This window comes from Sander lucioperca, chromosome 11, assembly GCF_008315115.2.
Source record: "Sander lucioperca isolate FBNREF2018 chromosome 11, SLUC_FBN_1.2, whole genome shotgun sequence".
Taxonomy (NCBI): domain Eukaryota; kingdom Metazoa; phylum Chordata; class Actinopteri; order Perciformes; family Percidae; genus Sander; species Sander lucioperca.
The window spans coordinates 25,296,317-25,315,175 of record NC_050183.1 but is presented as its reverse complement, the minus strand read 5'-3'; the positions used below and the strand labels follow the sequence as shown (position 1 = coordinate 25,315,175).

Sequence of the window (18,859 nt, the reverse complement as noted above, 5' to 3'; positions counted from 1 at the left end):
ACAGTATAACCACTGAATGTTCTTCCATGCTTGCTGGAAAGAAGACTGATTTTAACTATGTGAGTGGTTTGCCCTCTAGCAACAGCACAAGTCTGTTCAATTTTTACATACCAGTTGCAGAGTACCTGGATGAAAGCCCGATACAATTTGGGCAAATCAGCACTGTCCAGAGCTGCGGCGCAGTCTCATATCAAGACTCCATCTTACCATCCCTCTCCTTGCCCACAAGCCTTCCTCTGGCCTCCTCTCAGTCTGTCCCTTTGCCTTTCCCCATGTCTCACGGCACCACCACCCTGGCCTTCATGTTTCAGGGCGGCGTGTTGGCTGCAGCAGACACTCGTTCCAGTTGCTCTGGGCTCGTGGCGTGCCCAGCCGCCCAGAAGATCCTGCCTGTTCACAGTCACTTGGTGGGCACTACTTCAGGTACTTCAGCCGACTGTGCCCTTTGGAAACGGATTCTGGCTCGAGAACTGCGGCTCTACCAACTCCGCCATGGCCGACGGTTGTCCACGAGCGGAGCTGCCAAATTGCTTTCCCACATGCTTCACCCGTTTAAGGGAACCGAGCTGTGTGTGGCTGCCACATTGTGTGGGTGGGACGGAGGAGAGGTAAATGAATGCCATGACCATGGAGGTGCAAAGATTGATTTCAGCGGTCGTAGAGAAACAACAAAGAGTCAAATGACTGATCCTGGGAAGTCTGTAGATACCAGTCTTGAAAAGGCCTCTCTGGCTCAGAGCGCTTTTTCAACAACTGTTGGTCAACAGTGCTTTACTAGAAAGCAAGTGAGTTTCTCTGGACCCAGTCTGTACTATGTGTGCAGTGATGGTACTCGCCTGCAGGGAACGCTCTTCTCCGTGGGCTCGGGATCACCCTATGCCTACTCCATTTTGGACCAAGGGGTTCAATGGGGGCTGACAGTGGACGAGGCCACATCAATAGCCAGAGAGGCTGTTTACAGAGCCACACACAGGGATGCATACTCAGGAAACTGTGTAGACATCTATCACATCTCCTCAAAAGGGTGGACACGCAGGAGCAGAGAGGACTTGAAAGAGGAATATTACAGAGAAAAAGAAAGACAAGAGAGAGACGGGATGTGACTTTGGCTGAGTAAAGACATGAAACATCAAAAATGGCAAGAGAAAAGAAAAGGCAAACATCGGGGAGTATATTAGAGAGACGGGATGGCATCTTTGCAGCAGATACTGAATTAATGAACAGGACAGGCAGTTGCATCCTCCAGGCTATTTCTCAAATGATTTGGGCATGCATATCGTTCCCTCTAATAAACAGCTGATGTTTTGTTTGCGCTGATGATAAAAATGTATTCTAACAGCACTCTGCTGCCTGTCATTTCAATTTGGACGTTAAAACATTATGAATCATTTCAAGTGTGTGAGATAATTACAGCCTACTCCTGCATGTGTTTGAATCACACAGACACAGAGAGAAGCGGAGAAAAGGGCCGGAGTGAACAGCCCAAAAATCTAAATGTCTCAAGGTCTTGCCATGTATAATGTGCCGTGTACTAATTTAGCTGTAGCAATAACCGGTAGTTGAAAACTGATTTGTGTCTGCTGTCAAAATTTGTCTGAAAGTTTCTCTGACACTTCAATAAATTAATTAAAGTATCAATGCAATTTTGCTGAACTTGCATGTTCATTCTGTTTGAGCAGTCTGGTAGTAAATTAGGCATACTAGTAATTATTCTGGTGACAATGACTCTGCGAGGGATATTAGAGCAAAAGTTATAGAGCCGTTCATCCTTGTTCTCACTGTTCAGCACTGCCCTTTCAAACTTCAGTGAAGGCAGCCAAAGTATGGCGAGGAAAGTTTTCAAGGGTGAGGCAATTTACTATATGGGAGGAAACTTGATAGCATATGAATGATGCTACATGTCAAAATGTTGGAGTGGTGCTGAAGGTTGTCGCTCAAAATGCTGATATGACGAGCTTATTTTTGCAAAGTGCCAGATGTAACAGAGTTTTTGATGGCTAATGTGTGCGTATGCTTGCAGCCGCCTGTGTATCTATGTGTTATAGGGCTGTGCAACTGATCGAAATTTTAATCTCGATTACGATTTCGGCTCCTAGCGATCACAAAAACAGAGTAATCGAGAAAAACGATTATTTTGCACGTTACGTTTTGCAAGTAAACTCTTATTTTGTCATGTGTTCTGAATGAAAAAAAAAGAATGTTCAAACAGGAAAAGTATGAAGGGAAATTTCACAGTTCAAGGTGTTTGTTTTTACTGTTGATTTGTTTAACTGTTTCACTGTTTTTTTAAGTTCAATAATTGCAGCATCTTTCCAAAAGACAACGAGTAATGGTGTTAATGTGATTTCAATATTGACCAAAATAATTGTAATTATGATTTTTTTTCTAGGGCTGAACGATTAATTGCATTTGCAATATCGTGATATGTTAAAATGTGATTTCCTAATCGCAAAGGCTGCGATTTGGTCACGTGACTTGCGAGAGCAAATCAGTCTGCACTCCGCAGAGAAAGCATCAACTTAGCATGCTACCGCTACGCCGTACCTTGAGCAGATTTCTGTCATTCAAACAACTCTGACTTTTACAGCCATTTTTAATAAAATGAAGGGTTTTATTCTGGCTCGAGTCCATACATGCAGTTAATGAATACAGGCACACAGAATTGAAGGCTCGGTTAGCAACGATTAGCTCTGATTAGCGGTTAGCTCCAGTTAGCTAGCTCCGTTATAAAGATATGGAGTGGAGGAGACTGCTGCGGGGAGGGGCAACAACCAGACTCTGCACGCGGCACGCAACTTCATGAGGGGAGGGAGGGGCTGGAGGCAGCTCCTCTGTGCCCTGTAAAAAAAAATACACCGTTGTATATACTGTATATACTATATTTTTACTTATTTAACTGTCTAGTAAAGTTGTGTTTAAAAAGTGCAATCCACATGTTTACATATGTTTATTACAGTAAATAATAATTAAATAATCTAAATACTACTAAGTGTGGTAAAGCCACATATTTGTTTTTATATTTCTGCAATCTGCACTTTAGTTTTTGTGATTTGTTTCTGACTTTCATATGAATGTTTACACCAGGCTTGGTCAGCGCTCAATATACTACTGTAACTGAAGTAGTTAAATAAAAGGTAATTCATATAAATTTATGCATCACCTAATTTCATCATCACATCCAGGCCTGGCCTCCAGGAAAGAACAGTTTGTTTAATCTATCTAATCTTGTGTTGTTCATACTATACAATGATTTATTGCTTGTCTTTGTTGAATAATACAGAAGACAGAGAGCTTAAAAAATAATCGCATATTAAATTGCAATCACAATATTTTTGAAAAAAATCGCAATCAGATTATTTTCAAAAAACGTTCAGCCCTATTTTTTTCCATAATCGAACAGCCCTAATGTGTTATCCACTGTATTAAATAAATTACAGGTAGGGTTTGCGTGATGATGCTCAGCACATCTCCAGTGAAACATCAGAGACTTGAGTGTCTTCTCAAACCTACAAGAGTACCACTGTACGACTGAAAGCAGCTGTAAGAGGAGAAAGCCTCCCTTCCTCCCCAACCTCATCCATAATTCCCATCTTAGGAAGTTCATTAATGACAGAATTATTAAGCGGGGGGTAAACAAACTAAGGGTGGAAACATATTGGTGTCCAGATTCCAACAGAGTTGTGAGTGCAGAGCAAGTTCTAAGGCCAGCCGCACAGGGGTTCCGTGGCGTGAGCGTGTCAGCTGCGTGGCGTGTCCGTTTTTATTTCGGCTCCCATGGTAACAGGTTAGAGCTTGCACACTGCCTGCAACTGTCTGAGGGACAGTGTTACTGAGTTTTCATGATTAAGTCTATATTTTGCTAATTCCATTAGTGTTTGAATTAAAAACATTAAAAATGTAATAAATAAGAGTATAAAAAGGGATGTTGGATTTAAAATTGTACTAAAATATTTTACCTTAGAAATATTTTTTGTTTAAATTTGTTGTTCTTTACTACAAATGTCATTTTTGATGTTGAGGTCAAAGGTCAAATGACCAGAGTTTAGCGAACACCTCACCTGTTGCATTGTGGGTTAGAGGAATACAGAGAGAGAGCCAACATGGCTGCAGAGAAAAAATGTACGGCCTCAAACAAAGATTTTGCACGGTCCAAGAGGCGCACACGGTAATTGTGCTTTTTGTATTTCAGCCTTGTCATATTTGTGTTTAATATTTGTTGTTATTTCTTTGCATTTAATGCACTTTCTGTACTGTTGTGACGCTAACACTGTGGGGCCCGTCTACTTAAGGAACTTAAGAGACTGTAAAATGACTGAAAAAGTATATTTGACTTATTGTATTTTATGTGTTTATTTTTCTTGTAGTTTTCACGGTGTCTTACGACGAAAAGGTGGAAATAAATGATCAAAGGACATCTGTACGATGCGTGGCCTTATTTAATTGGACCAGTGTAATTACACTGCCTGCGTGACACGCGCGTCTCAGGCGCTGCTCGAGCCGCACCGAAAACGCGTGCATGCTAGAAATAGAACCGACGCCTATTTTTCACGAGACACGCAAATATAAACATTTACATATACATGTACAATAATTGATTTTCAAATATTGCACCTGTCAATACAGAACGAAATATTCTGTAGCCTATTTTGCCGTCAATACTGCCGACGTTGTCTTTACTGTAATCAAATCAGTATATATTTATGTTTAACATGAAGTATAGTAGGGGTGGGAATCACCAGGGGTCTCACGATACGATATCATCACCATACTTATGTCACGATACAATATTATTGCGATTTTAAACATATTGCAATATTCTGCGATATATTGCAATTTATTACCTTTTTTCCAACTTCAAATTTTTCCCAATTTCAAATGATGTCCCCAAAAGTAAACTTTGTCAACATCTGTTTTGTGTTCATCTCACTTCAATTGTATTGTTGCAAAATGGGATTGTCAAGCAGACAGACTGACCAACACATATATAATAAAAGATCGATACTTGGCGTCTGTGTATCGATACAGTATTGCCATGGAAAATATCGCGATACTATGCTGTATCGATTTTTTCCCCCACCCCTAAAGTATAGTGCTTGAGTGCAGTAAATCAATGGGAAACATACATGTGTACAGACAAGGCTAGCAGCAGCAGCGCCGCATCAGACACGTTTCTGGTGTGCAAAGACAGGAAAATCTACGCAGCCGCCACACAGCTGACACGCAACAGAAACGCCATGCTCACGCCACGCAGCCAGTGTGTGGCCGCTCTAAGAGCAAGACAGAACAGAATCATGATAGTAATCAAAGTTCTGAGGGTGTAAGAAGAGCTGTGACTCAGTGAGCGTTAGGACTCCCTTTGCTTGACCTCTTCAAAGCTTTTTGTTCCGTTTTGGCAGTTTCTTATTGCATGCAAACTCCAGCTGAGAGCAAAACAAACTCCACTGGATTTGACCAAGAAGTGAAATGTCACTGACCCCGCCTTCTGAGTTACATCAGTACATCGTTGTTGTTGTTGTTGTTTTCATTCTTTTAAAAAAACTTTTAAAACATATTACAGCCAGAAATTTGCCAAAAAATGTTTGGCAGCCCTCTCTCACAGTTTTGCACTTGTAAATCTGTCTCTTGTGCTCTCAAATCCTGACTAGCAGATTGATTACGACTTGGCTTTTGTTTTCTGCTTGCGCATAAGTTTTGGCATTAATAAACTTCTGTATCCAGCTGGGTACAAGGGATCTAAGGAGTGACCTTTTAGGGTTGCCAGTTTGCTTTTTAGTCATATCAGTGAACACTTGTATCACCACCAGTTGTTTAAAGGCTCTCCTGTTTCTTAGTCAGGAAAGAGAACTCACAAATGATCAGGAAACATTGATGTACAGAGCAAGACTGCTCTCTGTGGATGAATGATCACTTTTTACACTATTGAGATGCGCAAAGCAGTCTCTCTTTTCTAGAAATTAAGAAATATCCAAAACATGTGGGTGAGAAACAAGCATATTCTATTCCAGGAGGTATGGGATAAGATTAGATGGGATAAGATATGTCAAAATGTATAAAATATCATATTACCTAAAATCTCATATTATTCTGTTTTCCAAAAATTAATCAGGCTTAATATTTAGATCTTGGGCATCCAAAGGACAAATATAGACATGTATGAAATTATGTGTTTTTGAACATTCATCCTTGAAATTTGGATTAGTAAATTCAAATTTAGATTGTATTATTTGAAGCAGTTTTTTTTCTGAGACAAGGAATTGAAATGACTCATAAAGACTTAATGGGGGACTGAATTACAGAAATGTACTGTATATTAAATTGATCATTCATTTCCAAGAAATAAAACGCATCATGCAGGCACACTCAACTAACTGGAGAAAATATCCTCTCAATGTGTGGTAATTACAGTCATACATTTCAGACACGTTTTTTAGCCAGTGGGAGAACACTATTGGTGAAATGTAATCATAAAAGCATCCTTGAGTAGCAATTTTCTGGCCCAGCTTCTGAGTGGAAAAACTGGGAAAATGCAAACGTACTGAAGATGATTATGGAGACTGGCTATACTTAAGCAGATTACAAACACAGGATTGCTTCAAGGGAATGACAGGCTACATCCTAACCAAACAATATTGAAGGTTTATTTTTTTTAACGATGTACATGTTGTCCAGAAAACTGATAATAAAGGTGATAATTAGATACCAAAGCTATGATTTTGAAGACATTTGGTTTAACAAACTGAGCCAAGTTAAAATAGTGATTTGTCACTGTGTGCCTGTGTGGTAGCCTACTCAGTGGTCACTGTGTGTATCCTTAAAAATAGTAGGCTTTTAGGGTGGCTATCTGTCTCCTTCGGGTAGTTAAAAACAAATGGAGAGGGAAAGAGAGACATAGACCCTCTCCACTATGTATAGCGAGGAAAAGAGGGAGAGAGAGAGAGAGAGAGAGAGAGAGAGAGAGAGAGAGCGAGAGAGAGAGAGAGCGAGAGAGAGCGAGAGAGAGAGAGAGAGAGAGAGAGAGAGAGAGAGAGAGACTAGGCTAAGTGGACAGACCTCATATTGAGCTCTGATGAACCTCGGCATCCTTTCCCACGTTGGATCATTTCAGCTCCGTTAAACCAGAGAGCCACCGGAGCAGAGCCGCAAACACACGGTAAGCTCTATTCTACTCGACTAAAGCACTTTTTTCTGTATATTCACGATTCACTAGTTTATTGAAGTGAAGCCACTTACGCCTACGCAGACGTGACAAGTTTCCACTCCTCGGCTCTCGTTCAGTTTTTATTTTTGGGGGGGCTTAGCCACGGTGAGGCGGTTTCCCAACTGTCCCACTGTTATTATTGATGTTCGCAAATAAACTATAAGAAGCAAACCTTTTCGCCTTTTCCTGTCGCGAGCAGATTTAATTTAACCGTGCGCGAGCTGTTTAGGTGAAATAATACACGGCTGGCTGGGAGACAGGTTTGGAAAAGCAAACGAGCGCCAAGCTTTGACAGATGGCACGGATAGTGCTGTGCTTCCCTCTAATTTTCTGGCTAGGTACCGTTTGCGAATGTGCGCGCGAGCTCGGTTTCTGCGCGCCGTACTCACCTGCCGCGTGCACAGCTTCATTTCACGCGGGGACGCTCGCCAATATGACGGGGTCGCTGGACCTTGGTTAGTAGTAGCTGACAGCAATATTTGGGGAGGCTACATTCATTAAAATAGTTAGCCCAAGTGTGTAAATCCCATTAACATGCATCAACTAGGTCATTTCTCTCCCTTTCTCTAACAAGACAAGGTCACGCTCCAGGCTGTTTAGTGTTTATCTACTAGATATGCTAATAAGCAGTCTAGATGTTCGTGTGTGTGTGCGTGTGGGTGGGTTTGTGTGACCAAACCAAAGAGAGGCCATCATGTGCTTTGAGAAATGTAATGTACTTTTATGTTTACAACATAATGTAATGGCAAAGAGTACATTATCATCTACACGCACACACACACACACACACACACACACACTAGTTTTTTAACTGTAGTTTTTGTGCAATGGTAACTATGTGTTTCCCTGCCCCCACTTGGATCTGTAAGTGTATAGCCTACTCAGTTTTGCATTTCTGCTGCTTTCAGTATTATGCTAAAATACAATAAATTTTGACTTTCAAACAAATTAAGGGAAATCATTTCCAACATTCTTTTATTGAACAAATTGAACATTGAATTGAATATAAAGGCACCCCTAAAAAAAGAATGACATCTACATTATAAAGTGCCGTTTTCTATTGATATTTTCTTTCAATTAATACAAACATTCTCAGAGTGTCTCTCGCGATATGTCGCAGCCTGTTGCAATGTGTGTATTGCGCCAGTTGATATTGCTATTATGATTTAAAAAAAAAAAAAATAAGCCATGTCAAGGCTTGACTATAATGAGGTGACTGATGTGCTGACTGCTGAGTATACAGTGGGACTCACTCTCCTCACCAGTCTGATTTGAAAAAACTTAAGAGATGTGTGCACTGAGCACACCAGAGGCAGTACGAATGGATGAGAGGTTTATAAGCATTAAGACGAATGGAAGGAGGAGAGTAAGCCAGAGATGTTTAAATGGAACAGAATCTGTCCACGTCTTGGTCTTTAAAGCCAGCCGGGCTGTCCCCCCTCCCAGTTCACTTCTAACACCACCAACCACCAACACCCCCCTCTCACTCTCTACCTCCATCTCCCATTTTTCCCTATTTTAAAGGCCTGACATGCACAGGCTATTTTTAATAAAAATGAAATAGCCTTGTTGCAGTGAAGCGACTCGATGCAGAGTGAAGTGAGACTGAAACAGCGATTTGCAATTTAGAGCTATGTCACCACTCATCATTCCATTCTGAGCCGGCAACAGCAAATCGTCCTCACGCTTTCATCCTCTATCCCTGCCTTACATTTCACACATATCTCAAGACTTCAAACAACAGTGAATGACATGTACTGCTGGCAACGTGGTTTTGGAGCAAAGCTAGCAGAGAGAAATGTAAGCCGGGAGCTCAGTCTATGCTAATGCACAATAGCTGAGGAAGACAAAAGTGTTTTGGAAGAACCACTTCTTGTATTTTGCTAGATTTAACATGATAGGAAACAGATGCAGATGCTGAACATGAAGCATTACATACAGTATGATTAACTTGGTATAATTAATGTGCGAAATGAAAACAAAATATTCAAGGGTGAATTTCCTTTTAAGAAGAAATGATGTGAAGAGAGTAGAAATTACTAAATTACTTTAGACAGTAGGTCACTATCTGGAGTAAAAAAAAGAACATTGGTTTCATGTTCATGTTTCATTCAGTTCATATGAAGCATATCAATTTGGATATATATAGGAAATAGTTATGGTTCATATTATACAGTGCAATCAAAGGCAGAAGGCAAATGTGCTTTAGGCCCACTGAATTATTTGAATTTAAATTATTCAAAGCACATGTTTCAATGTACATTTCTTTAATCAGATCACAGAGGAGACCCTGACCCACAAAAGTGCCCCTGTGGGTCCCCTTTCAGTAGGGTTAACGTGATGAAGTGTTCTATAGGGTGCAATTAATGGAGAAAACGGGTTGAAGTTTCCTCTAGGGTGCACTCAAATGGAGACAAGATGATAAATTGCCCTCTAGGGTTACCTTCCAGTGGAGAAAACATTATGAAGTGCCCTCTAGGGTGCCCTTTCAGTAGAGAAAACATGTTAAAATGCCCTCTGATACCCTGCTAGTGGAGAAAACATTATGAAGTGCCCTCTAGGGTGTCCTTACAGTAGAAAAAAAACATGTTAAAATTAGGGATGCACCGAATCCAGGGTTCGGGTTCGGATTCGGCCGAATATTGGGCTTTTTGACGGGGTTCGGTTTCGGGCTAACCTTAGAATTTTTTTCCACCGAACCGTACCCTACGCTTGCACTACGCGCGCTACGCTGGTCGACGTAATGACACCACCGTTGATTACGGGAAGGTGTTTACGTAGGTGGAGCGTTCAATGCAGTAGGCTGTGAGAAAGTGGAAATGGAACTCGGTAGCAGAAAAAGTGAAGTTTGGCAGTACTTTTAGTCAGAAGAAGGCGATCTACATGTTCAATTTGCAATGCGGATTTTTCTCGTGGTGGCGAGGACCCTAAACAATACACAACATCACCGCTGTTAAAACATTTGATATGAAACATCCGAAGAATACGAGTTGTGCATGAAGGAATCTACAGACAGCAGCCAAAATGCAGCAACTTCAGGTACGGCAAAGGAAGGACAGTCACTGCTAAAAACTTGTGTTAACCAGACGACCATTACCAGCTTTGCTAGCCCTACACCGAACAAACAGCGGGCATCAGATAACCCACGAGCCAAAGCCATTCATGCAGCAATTGGGAAAACGATAGCCACTGACTTGCAGCCCTATAGCATAGTGGAAGACACTGGATTCAACGAGCTACTCCATCTGCTTGAGCCACGTTACAAAATCCCTTCCAGGCGCTTTTTTACTGACAAAATCATCCCTGAAATGTACGAGTCCATCACTTCCCGCTTGCACACGTTGCCGAAGCACATGCTTTGGCATTTACATGTGACATATGGACTTGTGAGTACTACTACACAGTCCTACATCAGTGTGACCTCACATTGGATTGATGATGATTTTAAGCGCACACATGCTATTCTTCGATGTGAAGCATTCGATGGAAGGCATACCGCATTAAACATTGCAGAAACACTGCAAGAAATGATCAGAGCATGGGACATACCTGTTAATAAGTGTTACCTGGTCTTGAGGGACAATGCTGCAAACATGCAGAAAGCCATATCTGAGGCAGGGGTTCCAAGTGCTGGCTGTTTTGCGCACACACTCCAGTTGTGCATCCACAACAGTCTTTTATCACAACAAAGTGTCTCTGACGTGATTGCACTGGCCAGGAAAACTGTTGGTCACTTTAAAGTTTAGGCACTCTTCAAGTGCTAAATCAAGGCTGTCTGCTCTACGGCAGGAGTTGGGGCTGCCAAATCACCATTTAATCCAGGACGTGTCAACACGATGGAATTCAACATATCTGATGTTCGAACGTTTAACAGAACAAAAACGTGCCATAAACATCTACGTGTCCGAGACAGCTGGTGTGCAACATATTCATGCACAGGGGTGGACTCTGATGGAGGATGTTCTCAAGGTGCTCAGACACTTCGACTAGAGAAATAAGCGCAGAAAATGCATATATATCCACTGTCCTACCAGCTGTGATGATGTTGAAGCGCTATATCCACAACGAAACGGCCGTGGAATCAAGCAGATGAAAACCCGCTTGCTGAAATCTCTGCAGGATAGGTTTGAGGGAAGCAAGCAGAATAGCCACTTTGTTGTGGCAACAAGTCTGGATCCCAGATACAAGGCGAACTTTTTAGGTGAGTGACACAGAAAAGATCCAATCAAAGTTGCTTGTGCATCCCGTGTATCTGAATCAGATCAAGACGCATCTGCTAGGCCTACTACTACAGCAACTGAACAGCCTGAGGAACAAGGCCCGGAGGTTCACACTACATGACACTGTTCAGGAGGAATCTGGAGCGGCTGGAACGATCTGAACTGCAGCAATACTGACATGGAGATAAGTGTTTTTTTCAGTGAGCCTCTGATTCCTCTTAGAGAGGATCCTCTTCAGTGGTGGAAGACAAACCAGCAGCGATTTCCACTGCTGGCGAAAACAGCAAAGATCTACCTCTGTGCTCCACCAACCTCTGTGCCCAGTGAAAGACTTTTCAGTACTGCTGGGGACATTCGTTCCCACACTCGCAACTGGCTGTCACCTGTTAATGCTGAGCGTCTTGTTTTCCTGAAAGGAAACTCATTTCATGTGAAAGGTTTGATGTTATATGTTAATTAGGGCTGTCAAACGATTAATCGCCAAATGTCTATAGTTAATCATGATTAATCGCATGTTTTATCACATGAATACAATTCTATTATTTTGCATTTCAGAACTGTTTTTAAGTACATATTAACAATGGAAAGCAATTCTTATCAGTGTATCTTAACTGGGAATCAAATTAATGCAAAGAAAGTCACTTTTTGAACTTGACTTTAAGATTTGTATTTGTTTATTTTTTTATTTACTGTAAACAAAAGAAACGTGTGAGTCATTATTGCACAATTTCTCCAAGTACCTAACCTAACTGAGATGTAACACTAACACTTTGCTTATACAGTACAAACAAAATGGTCCAAAAACCAGATGCCACAGCAGGACATTTGTAACCTTTATGTTTTTCTAATAAGGAATATAACAATTCCCCTGGACAGAAAAGGGGGTGGACAATGTCCCAAATGACAAAAACAGTCAAAAAAACGATACAAACAACACAGTCCTAAAACCGTATGCTGATATACATATATATATATATATATATATATATATATAGTCAATATAGTGTTTAGTAACTTCTAAATAATGTTGATTCCTCACTGACGTCCAGTGATCACCGGTTAATGAGACAGCGTTTGCAGCACTCTGCAGCAGTTCCAGTGTGGCTGCTTTCTCCGTGTCATACAGGCTGTGTATGGTGAAACTACTGTCCCCCTCAACAACTTTTTAAAAGTAAACTTTCCATTCAGAATTTTATTGGCATCCATTTCTGCGTCTCGCGCTCGCCATCCACTTAAAACGTAACGTTAGCCTACTACTCTTTGGCCGGCTCGCAAGCCCAAACAAGTGCAGGCGTGCCTGTTGTTTTGTTTCCGGTCTAGCTAGATCCGGTGTGGTGTTGTAGTTTTTCTAATGTTACTAGTTGTTGCAACAGCATGTGAAAAAACTACAAAGTTAGCTTGGCCAAAAAGAACATTAATCTCGCGATAAAAAAATTGACGCCGTTAAAATGGGTTTGCGTTAACGCCGTTAATAACGCGTTTAACTGACAGCACTAATGTTAATTATGATGCAGGAGATGTGTGTGATTAGGCCTACATTTTTTTGTAATATTTGGCTACTGTTCTAAGCAGCAAAAAAAAATTCTGTGACCCTCCAAAATGATTGGGAAAAGAGGCATGACCCTCCCCATTCATTTATTGATGCCTTCTGTACTGGTTTGCGCTTGGCAAAGATGTACAGATAGCTAGCCACTGGTTTTTTTACAACCATGACATACATGATTTAACCTCTGCTTTCTCATCTTACACATCACACTCCACTGTTATGGTGGCCATTTCAGTAACATTGTTGTGGAAACACAATAAGCATGGAAACTAAATGCACACTTCCTGCATTACTGCATTACTTCAAATAACTAAACTAGTATTCACATGAAATAAAACAATAACACATTGAGACCATTCAACAAAGCACACAGGGTAATAACACATTCAACACATGAACTGGTTGCTATGGACTCGTCACTAGGCTTCCTCAGTCATTGTATATTTTAGCATATAGGTAAAGCTACCCGCGACCCGTTACCGGATAAGCGGAAGAAGATGGATGGATGGGTAAAGCTGCCGAGAGTCGGGTATGGCTGCAGCCTGGAGACCTCCCGTCTCATTCCCTCCCGGCTGATGCCTTCCCAAGCTTTGACTTTTCAAAATAAAAGCTCGTGTCTGTTCCGCTATGTCTTCGTACTTTGGTGTTTTGGATGTTTTTGAACTAAACAGTACGGCAATCATACAAACAAGCCACTTTGAAATTTTGCAGTTTTCATGAATACAAAAGGTTTTTTTCTGCCGCTGCCCCTCAGACAGCTGAATACGCCACTGTATGTGTGCTAATGGTGTCCTCCATGTGAGCATAAAGGTGAAAAACAGATGTCAGACACACAGTGATGGATGCAGGTAGAACGTGGATTGAAAAACTGTGATTACACCGCTTTAGTCTTGTTAAGCTGCTGACACTTTTTAGTACATAAAGTTTCAAAGATCAATGGCCAGGATCTGACTCAAATACTAACGAAACGCAGATCATTAAACTTTTGGGAAACGAGGACAAGTCCTTCATTATTTATGAGTCTAATTAATCTCTTAAAGGGAACTTCTTTCACTATTGGGCATTGAGGCATGGGACACCATCTTTAGGGATGACATCGATCACCTGATGTCCAGGCAATTGTGTGTGACAAGGGACAGTAAAGTACCTGAGCTCCACCTCATCACTAGGCCCTCAGGCTCCAAATTAATTGAAATTTTTTAAGACCATGCTTAACTCTCTGAGAATGCTTGAGTGATCAATAATAGCATTCACACACAACAAGAGCAATGCCAACAGCAATGAGAATAATATGAATAACAGCATCTGGTATAAAAGGAATTCTCCTTTTTAGGTTATTTCTTATCGGACCGTAATGTTCATAGTTTCTGTGCAGCTATTTATACAGCAGCTGGCAGAGATCTCGGGTTAGCAAACAGAGCTGTTCAACAAAAAAAATGTGTCTACAAATGTATCTCAAAATAATTACAAGATAATGAGTAAGATGTCAACGTGTCTTTGTCTTTTCACTTCTGTATCGTGAAGCACTTGTTTTTACCATTTTAATGAATGCCGTCAAGATCACACTAATTATGTCTTCTCTCAGGTGATCCTGTGCAGCATGTGTACTGCATGTGAGAAAAGAAGGCGAAATGAAGACTCACTCTGGGGGAGAGGAAACCTGAAGCAGGAGGAGACGCACAGTATAAGAAAACAAGATGGATCATCATGAAAACCTGCATTTGATCAGCCATTCATCAGTTATTCTTTGAAACAAACTGTTCAACTTAGCAATGGCAACACATATTGTGCTTCTTTTTCTTTTACTCTGTAAAGGGGAAAGAAATGGCATTTCGGTGGCTGTTGGCCTTTCAGAGGAAGGTCAGGATTTGCATGTAATATCCAGCAAAAGACAATTAAGCATTGACAACTTTTTCGGTAGTTTCAAAGAATTGGAGAGCCAGCTTCAGAATGGAAAAACTGATCTAACAACCCTGCCAAATGTGGCTTTTAGACAAAATGACAGAAAATCTAATGATTTTGACTTTAGGGGTAATATAGCAAGGCAACCAGTCATACTTAAAAATCCCAAATCTACTGCTAAATCCCTATCAACTAAACATAGCCCCGAACTCACCATGAACCGCAAGAAAAGAAGCTATTTGACTAATGGAGAGGTTGAAGGTGTAATTTATGCTCACAGTCAAGTGCCGAGTTCAGGCGAGGAGTACGCTCTCCAGCCTAAGCTCCATTTGGAGACAGGTGTCGGTGACGTTCTGCCTGAGAGGACACAGGGCCCCACTAAATGGGTCACGGAGTCTGAAGAGGGTTGGTCGGAACCGTACCTGCCACGAGCGGAGCCTCGCTCTCGATGCCGGAGGAGCTGGCTCTGGAACCAGTTCTTTGTGATCGAGGAGTACAGAGGGCCCGAGCCTGTGCTCATTGGACGGGTAAGCTGTGAAGTCATCATGTGAATCACCTGTATCCTATTGTATGGAGTCGTATTTGTGCCTCAGAAAAATATTTTCACAAGCACATGAAATATATTTTGTAGAGAAAGAATAATTAATTTGAGGAAACTAAAATCTACTCTGTGCTCAATGCATTTATATATAGTTGTGCGCCATTACTCACATAAGTGCACAATGATGACCTCTTTTCCTCAGTTTGACTCATTTCCCCCTGTCCTTTTTCCGGCTCTGTGTACTCATGGATGTAATATTAGAACTAAAGATGTCGCCCACTCACTTGAATGAAAAATTGCTTGCCAAGCGCATAAGCCAAAAAAAGTTTTCTGGACTCCAGGTTTGCTTCCTCGTTGTCCAGCCCACTGGACATTCCCGCTCGGCCAATAGACTTTATTAACCTGGTTTGCAGTTCCAGGTGTCCTTTCAACAGTTTTACAGATGTCTATTTTATAATGGCGGCCACAATTCCAGCCAATTTGGATATTGGAGTAGGTTGTTTATGAATGGCTGTTTTGCTAGAAGAATTATTGCTTACTAGTGGAGTAGGGAAAGAAAAAAGGAAATGGTAAGAGACCATGATGAGAGTGGCCAACACTTCACTCTGTGAGCGTTTAAACAAATAGGTTTACTGTGTAAAAAATGTTTTAAGAACAGTTTTAGTTACAAGCCTAGTTTTATGGACCATTTAAATTCAATTTGTTGGTGTTTTATTCTGTGCTTTAGTTAGTCTATATGCTTGCAACCTAGCTGTATTGGTAGGTTGTTAGCTAACCTCTGCCATACATGCAGTAGCTAACTAAGCTAGTTGGCTAACTTGATGATTGCCAGCTACATGTATAGCCAAGGAATTATAATCATTCATAATCATTCGTTTCTTTAAAAAAAAATTAAAAATAAGATAACTTCCTCTAATTAATTTTGAACTAAGCATCACAAGTACCTGTGAAAATTGCAGAGCCCCTAGTTGAGTTTAATTTTTATATAGCTAGCTGACTTTTTAATGACTATTAACCACTGAATAGCATGTTAAAGGTGCTCTATGCGATGTCATGCGTTTTTTAGGCTACAACATTTTTTGTCACATACAGCAAACATCTCCTCACTATCTGCTAGCTGCCTGTCCCCTGAACACACTGTAAAAAAAAACGTGGTCTCTGTAGACAGCCCAGGCTCTACAAACGGCAACAAAAGCAAACTGCGCCAACCTGCACCACCAAACATAACAAACAGTGTTCCAGCCAATAACCGACAAGAAGGATTTGGGGGTTGGGGGGTTAGTGCGTGGAAGTGAGGGGACAGGATGTGGAGGGAGGGGCGAGCTAGCCTCCGTCTTGTTTGACAATACTTTGAACGTCAACAAGAAGTAACATAACCCAACATCGCTTAGAACACCTTTAATAAGTGCCTAGCTAGTACTATTGTTTATTTGGCAGAATTTAGCTAGCTACTTACTGATCAAGATAGCTAGGTTTTAATATAGTACCGATGGAAATTCATAAGACTAGGTATGTACAGTAACCAACCCTTTAAACTAATCATGTGCTGCTATGTGCCTGTTGGCCATTCTTCCAGTGCTTCCCTACTCCCCTAGCAAACGGTAATACTACTAGTAATAAGGTTGATGACAAAACAGTCGTTTAAAAATGACTTTTAAAAAACCCTCATGTATTTGCCCCTTTGACCGTTTGTGGTAATCCGCCCCAAACAGCCGATGTATCGACTGGTCAGACATTAGCTATAAGCTAGCTGCTGCGTAGGAGTGTGTATGTGTGTTTGTGTTCAGCTCCTCCTCAGCCTGAAACTGAAACTCTGGTTATTTCTGTTATTTGTCTCCAATTTCTCTCCTTTTTCCTCTCGTCTCTTTATGTTCATAAAGCAGATTCAAAAATTCCCCGGGACAAGTTGAAAGCTTTTCAACTTGCACTGCAAATGTACATCTTCTGTCTTCAAAAGCGCTGACTCTAAAATTTGCCTCGTGTTCTGTCTAACAAGTCACGTTAAGGGAGCTGACAGGCAAACCTGAGAGCGCACAGAGCAGAGATGTTAGGAGCAAGACAGACAATTTGAACCGATGAGTGTCCAAGGGTCAGGGACATTGAGAGAGGAGAAATTAAATAAGTTGGCACTTGTGTGCAAATACATTCATTCAGGGCCAAATAGATTTTCCTTTGCATGATAATAATTTCTCTACAAAATATGATGTACACTCTTGCAAAAAAAGCTTTCAAAATGTCTCATTACACCTTCAGGAATGAGGCACAAATATAACTCCTTGTAACTGCAGTGTTTGTGCAGCAGCCCTCCACTTGTCTTGTCTAATACTTTATACGAGTTTTACAGTCACCACAACCAGCAACCTTCAGCTGCTGCCGGTGTCGCAACACGTAAAGTGTCTGAGATGATTTAAGCCACAGCACACCTGAACCATTCAGATCCCTGGGGTTTACTTGTAGCATTTCACAGTCAGACTCTCCACCGCACTAATGCAGCTGCTGGCAGCTACAGTATACTCGGGGTAGGATTATATCAGCTGTAACGCTAACGGGGGAATGCTGCCAGCCACTTTGTAGCTAGCAGTATACTTTATGGTGACAGACTAGATTGGATTCTTACCAGTGCAGTATACACCTCATAAATGTTTAATCTTCCTCTCTGGTTGTTATTGATACGGTCAGGGAGGGGTTTTAAAGCAATCAGTAGACACACAAGGCTGCTCATTCCTCTGCAAAGCAGTCTTGATGTTGATATTCATGTAATAAAGCATCCATTGCGAAGGGGTTGGAAGCACGACGTTTTCTCCCAGAGGCGGGCGAGGTTTGTTTTGCCAAAAATAGAGACATTGAGGTGACATGTCAACAGTTCAAATCACAGGTGCCTCAACCCGTGCGAAAGAGGAGGAATTTGGCTGCCAAAGAAAGAAATGTGAGGCAGATATAAACCCTGGAGGTGTGTGTACTGCATGAGTGAGAGGAGGGGAAAATTTCAGATTACAGAGCAGGAGAGAAAGTGAATAAGGAATTGGAAGAGACAATTTCCTCTTTTTCCCAGCTTTGTTTGTACGGTCCGGATAAATGTCTTCCCCACCGTGAGAGTGTTTTTCCATGCTGACTGAAGCACAGCAGGACTGAGCCAGCAATTAGACGAGTGAGGAGACGAGGGCTGGATAGAAAGAGAGAGGATGGAGAGAAGTGGGGGGCAAAGAACAGGGGAGCATGATAGACAGACTCTCACAAAGATGTCTCTCGTGGTGAAGTATCGGATCAAAATCGAAGCTAGCTTTGAGGAAGAAAGGAGGGAGAGGGATATGGGTGTAGGGATGAATAAGAAAACCTGAGTCCCTTATCTAGCAATTTGTAGGGTATGCTATCACGCTTTTCTATAATCCTCAACTTTATCTTCCAAGACATACACACACATACCACACACAGAATGTACTCTAATCTTATAT

General features: G+C 41.4%; 2 protein-coding genes across 2 annotated transcripts in view; both read left to right on the top strand.

Annotated features, from left to right (window-relative positions):
• Nucleotides 1-15: 15 nt before the first annotated feature.
• On the top strand, nucleotides 16-1,179 carry LOC116058732 (proteasome subunit beta type-11-like). The gene has a single exon (XM_031311572.2). It carries the CDS (start codon nucleotides 27-29, stop codon nucleotides 1,101-1,103), a length of 1,077 nt encoding a protein of 358 aa, XP_031167432.2. The 5' UTR covers nucleotides 16-26; the 3' UTR covers nucleotides 1,104-1,179.
• Nucleotides 1,180-6,971: 5,792 nt separating this feature from the next.
• LOC116058825 (cadherin-24) overlaps nucleotides 6,972-18,859 on the top strand; it is a 30,079-nt gene continuing 18,191 nt past the window's right edge. The window contains 3 exon segments of the mRNA XM_031311736.2: nucleotides 6,972-7,150; nucleotides 14,550-15,305; nucleotides 15,308-15,393. Of these exon segments, the coding sequence (XP_031167596.1) occupies nucleotides 15,137-15,305; nucleotides 15,308-15,393 (255 nt within the window). The 5' untranslated portion in view covers nucleotides 6,972-7,150; nucleotides 14,550-15,136.